We start from the raw sequence: 4,258 nt of genomic DNA, 5'->3' as shown, positions 1-4,258 counted from the left end.
GACCTGAGCGAGATGTGAGGGGCCACCCGCGGCTGCGGTGACGGAAAAAAATTGGTTTGTGTTTGTGTGCTTGAATCGTCTGTTAAATTTTTATTGAAGTCTTTTTTTGTTTTTTTTTTTTGCTTTTGCAGTCCACCCCGCCCCTTTCGCTGTGCCCGCTGTGTTACATTCACCCGCGTGGTTGCTCGCAGCCGCGGGCAAGGGGAGGGAGGAGCGGGGGCGGTGGGTGCTGCCATGTGCGCGTTGGCCCCATCCGGATGGGGCTGTTGTGCTTGTGTGCGTGAGGTTACTTCTCCCCCCACATACCATTTTGTTTTGTTTTTGGCTTTCTGTTGTGTTTGTTTCCGCCTCTTCGTTTTCTGCGTACGTGGGGGACGCTGAAACGCGTGTTCTGGTGGCGCATGACTGCTTATCCGCTTTTTTCTCTTCTGCCACCCTCCGATGGCTGTTTCCGTGCGTCGTGGCGATCCCCGCGCTCCCGGTGTGTGTGGGGCGATGCGCAAAAGGAAAAGAATCATTGAGGTGCATAGATAAAAGCTTAGCATTAAATTTTACTGCGGCTATTGGTTGCGTTTGGCGTCTGCGAGGGGTTGAGTAAGGGCACACAACACACGCGGCACCCACCAGCTCTGTGATCGCTGCGAGGTGAAGCGAAGGTGAGATGAGAGAAATGCGGCGGGCCATCGTGGCAGTCGTGCTGGCGTGCGTCCTCGCCGCCGCCGTGTCCGCGGCGTCGGTGAAGCCGAAGGAGAAGGAGACGGTGTCGGCAAAGCCTGCCGGCGGCACTATCGCGTTCAAGAGCGTCGCCTTCGCCAACACCTCCAGTGACAAGGGGGGCACTCACCCCAAGGTAAGCGAAACCTCTCTTATGGGCACGAGCTTCACAACTGGAATTATTGTGGTAGCCTCCGCCTTGGGTTTTTCGTTTGCCATGTACTGGTGGTATGTCGTCTCTGAAATCCGCATCACGCCCGGAAAGGACCAGGGCATCCGCAACGCACACCTGACAGATGAGGTGATGCGCAACGTGTACGTGATCAACAAGCGTGTGTCGGAGGGCGCCACCGCGTTTCTCTTTGCGGAGTATCGTTACATGGGGGTTTTCATGCTGGCCTTTGGCTCCCTCATCTACTTCCTCCTCGGCATCGCGTTGTCGTCGCCGCAGGACGGCAGCAAGCCGGCGGCGGCGCCGTGGGTAAACGCTGCGCTGTCGCTGTTTGCCTTTTTTGCCGGTTCCATGACGTCCGTCTTTGCAGGCTGGATCGGCATGCGCATTGCGGTGTACACCAACGCCCGTACGGCCGTCATGGCGACACAGGGGTGCGATGACGGCGACCAATCGGCCGGCTACGCCCTGGCGTTCCAGACGGCCTTCCGGGGCGGCATCACGATGGGGTTTGCACTGACCTCGGCCGGACTCTTCTCCCTCTTCGTCACGGTGAAGGTGGTGGAGGCGTACTTCGGTGGCGCGGCGGAGAATGTGCAGGAGTTATACGAGTGCGTGGCCGCCTTTGGTCTTGGCGGGTCGGCCGTGGCGTGTTTTGGTCGTGTTGGCGGCGGGATTTACACCAAAGCCGCTGACGTCGGCGCGGACCTCGTTGGGAAGGTGGAGAAGAACATCCCCGAAGACGACGCACGCAACCCTGGCGTGATTGCGGACTGCATTGGGGACAATGTGGGTGACATTGCGGGGATGGGCTCAGACCTCTTTGGGAGCTTTGGCGAGGCCTCGTGTGCGGCGCTTGTAATTGCCGCCGGCTCCCTGGAGCTGTCGGGCGATTTTACGTACATGATGTACCCGCTCCTCATCACGGCGGTGGGCATCCTTGTCTGCATGTGCAGTGCTTTGGTTGCGGCCAGAGGCGGTGGTGTGCAGCGGGCGGAGGACATTGAGCCCACCCTGAAGCACCAGCTACTTCTCTCCACCGTCGCTGCCACCGTGGTGCTCACGTTCCTGACTGACTTCGCACTTCCGGACGAATTCACAATTGCCGCCACGCATACGACGAAGTGGCGCGCGCTTGTGTGCGTGCTGTGCGGCCTGTGGTCCGGCCTGATTATTGGGTACACGACGGAGTATTACACGTCCAATGCCTACCGCCCCGTGCAGGAGCTCGCGGAGGCCTGTGAGACGGGTGCTGCCACGAACATTATCTATGGCCTGGCCCTCGGCTACGTCTCGGTGGTGCCGCCCATTGTAACCATGGCCGTGACAATCTACACCTCGTACCACATGGCGGACTTGTACGGCTTTGCCCTTGCTGCCCTGGGTATTCTTTCCACCATGTCCATTGCCCTCACCATTGATGCGTATGGGCCCATCTCCGACAACGCCGGTGGCATTGTGGAGATGTCGCACATGGGCCACGAAATCCGTGAGATCACCGACGCGCTCGATGCCGCAGGCAACACCACAGCCGCCATTGGGAAGGGCTTTGCCATTGCGTCCGCCGCGTTTGTGTCCCTCGCCCTCTACGCTGCCTTTGTCTCTCGTGTGGGTATTCACACCATCAACATCCTTGACGCACGTGTGATGACCGGCCTGCTCCTTGGCGCAATGTTGCCGTATTTATTCTCTGCGTTCACGATGAAGTCGGTTGGCTTGGCTGCGATGGAAATGGTGAACGAGATCCGCCGCCAGTTCCAAAACCCGGCCGTGGCGGAGGGCATGGAGGAGCCGGACTACGAGAGCTGCGTCTCCATTGCCACGCAGGCGGCGCTGCAGCAAATGGTACCCCCTGCCTGCCTTGTCATGCTGACGCCCATTGTGATTGGCGTGCTGTTTGGCCCCTACACCCTTGCGGGGCTGCTCCCCGGTGCCACCGTCTCCGGCGTGCAGGTGGCCATCTCCGCCTCCACCACCGGCGGGGCGTGGGACAATGCGAAGAAGTACATCGAGAAGGGGGGGCTGCGCGACAAGAACAAGGGGAAGGGTTCGCCGCAGCACGCGGCCGCCGTCATTGGCGACACCGTTGGCGACCCGCTGAAGGACACCTCCGGGCCTGCGCTGAACATTTTGATCAAACTGATGGCCATCATCTCCGTCGTCTTTGCGCCCGTCTTCGAGTCGCAGCTCGGCGGCATTCTTATGCGGTTTATCCAGTGAGCGTCGGCCTTCGTGGGTAGGAGCTGGAAAAGAAACGAAAACGAGTGGGATGTAGAATAAGTTGTGAGGCTGTGCCCGGCTGCGCGACGGCAGCGACGGGGTGCTTAGCTCTGCGTGGGTGAAGAGCGGCAAGGGGGGAGGCCGTAAAACGGTAAGGCATGAAGAAGAAAACGTCTTGGAAAAAAATGAGAAAAATAAACAAAAACAGAAGGTATGAGGCAAAAGGAAAAAAAGAAGAGGGAAAGGAAAATGTGTAACGAGGAGACAAACATTTGTGGAACGGCCTTCCTTCCCTCCTCCCCCCACCGTCAGCGTCTCCCAACAGCCTGCCTTTTGCTGCACCTTGCCGTGGAGGCGTCCCCCGCCTCGCTCTCTCTCCCCCTCTCTGTGCGTGTGCATGTGTGTGCGTGACGGCGCCATGCGACGAACGAATGGCACACACGTAGGCGCAGTGCGGGAGGGGTGTGTGTGTGCGAGGCCATGAGAGGTACAGATATATAGAGGAAGGAAGAGGCAAACCGAGATACAGAAGAAAGACAAACCAACACACCACAATCGTCCACGTGTGGAGCGCAGCAACAGATGCGGGTGGGGGCGTGGATGACGGGTGAATAAAACGGGGGTGGAAGGAAACATATTTAACAACACAACAAAAAAGGATAAAATACGATAGCAATGGTAGTGGGGTGGTCCTTACGCACATGGTCCGGTAAACACGCTGCCCCGTTCCCTCTCGACGCTGTGAGGCGACTTCAACAACAATGAGTTCTCTACATGTTAGTATTTTACTGTGTGCCCTTCACCCCACTTCTGAAAGGAGGGTGAAGAATTAAAAGCATGCGAACAATTATCATTGCCATCATCGTAGGAATGGCGCTGACGGCGGCTAGTGCGGGTGGGGTTTGTGCGCGGGTGCCGCTTTAAGGGAATGAAAGTATCGGCGAACTTGTTTTATTTATATCTGTTTAAAAAGGGGGAAAAGAAATATTACCTTCCGATGTCTCTTTCCCTCTCTTGGGACTGGGGGTAGATGAAAAGAAATACAATGAATAAAACTGATGATTGATGAGGCAAATAATGCGGCAAATAACCTGAAATGTGGCCGATGCTTTGTGGTTATGTCTCCATGGGAACTGAGTAAAGGGGGGAGAA

The 4,258-nt window shown here is 57.3% G+C and overlaps 1 protein-coding gene across 1 annotated transcript, besides 2 other annotated features; it reads left to right on the top strand.

Annotated features, from left to right (window-relative positions):
- Positions 1–101: 101 nt before the first annotated feature.
- Positions 102–127: a microsatellite.
- Positions 128–308: 181 nt separating this feature from the next.
- Positions 309–344: a sequence feature (A-rich).
- Positions 345–670: 326 nt separating this feature from the next.
- On the top strand, positions 671–3,106 carry TraAM80_05550 (vacuolar H+-pyrophosphatase; the record flags this gene model as incomplete). The annotated part of the gene is made up of 1 exon (XM_029382424.1): positions 671–3,106. One exon carries the CDS (start codon positions 671–673, stop codon positions 3,104–3,106), a length of 2,436 nt encoding a protein of 811 aa, XP_029237728.1.
- Positions 3,107–4,258: the final 1,152 nt, after the last annotated feature.

Source organism: Trypanosoma rangeli (genome assembly GCF_003719475.1).
Source record: "Trypanosoma rangeli strain AM80 chromosome Unknown Tra_15.4_contig_00183, whole genome shotgun sequence".
Taxonomy (NCBI): Eukaryota; Euglenozoa; class Kinetoplastea; order Trypanosomatida; family Trypanosomatidae; genus Trypanosoma; species Trypanosoma rangeli.
The sequence above is the reverse complement of the archived record's forward strand: the minus strand, read 5'-3'. Positions and strand labels throughout refer to the sequence as shown.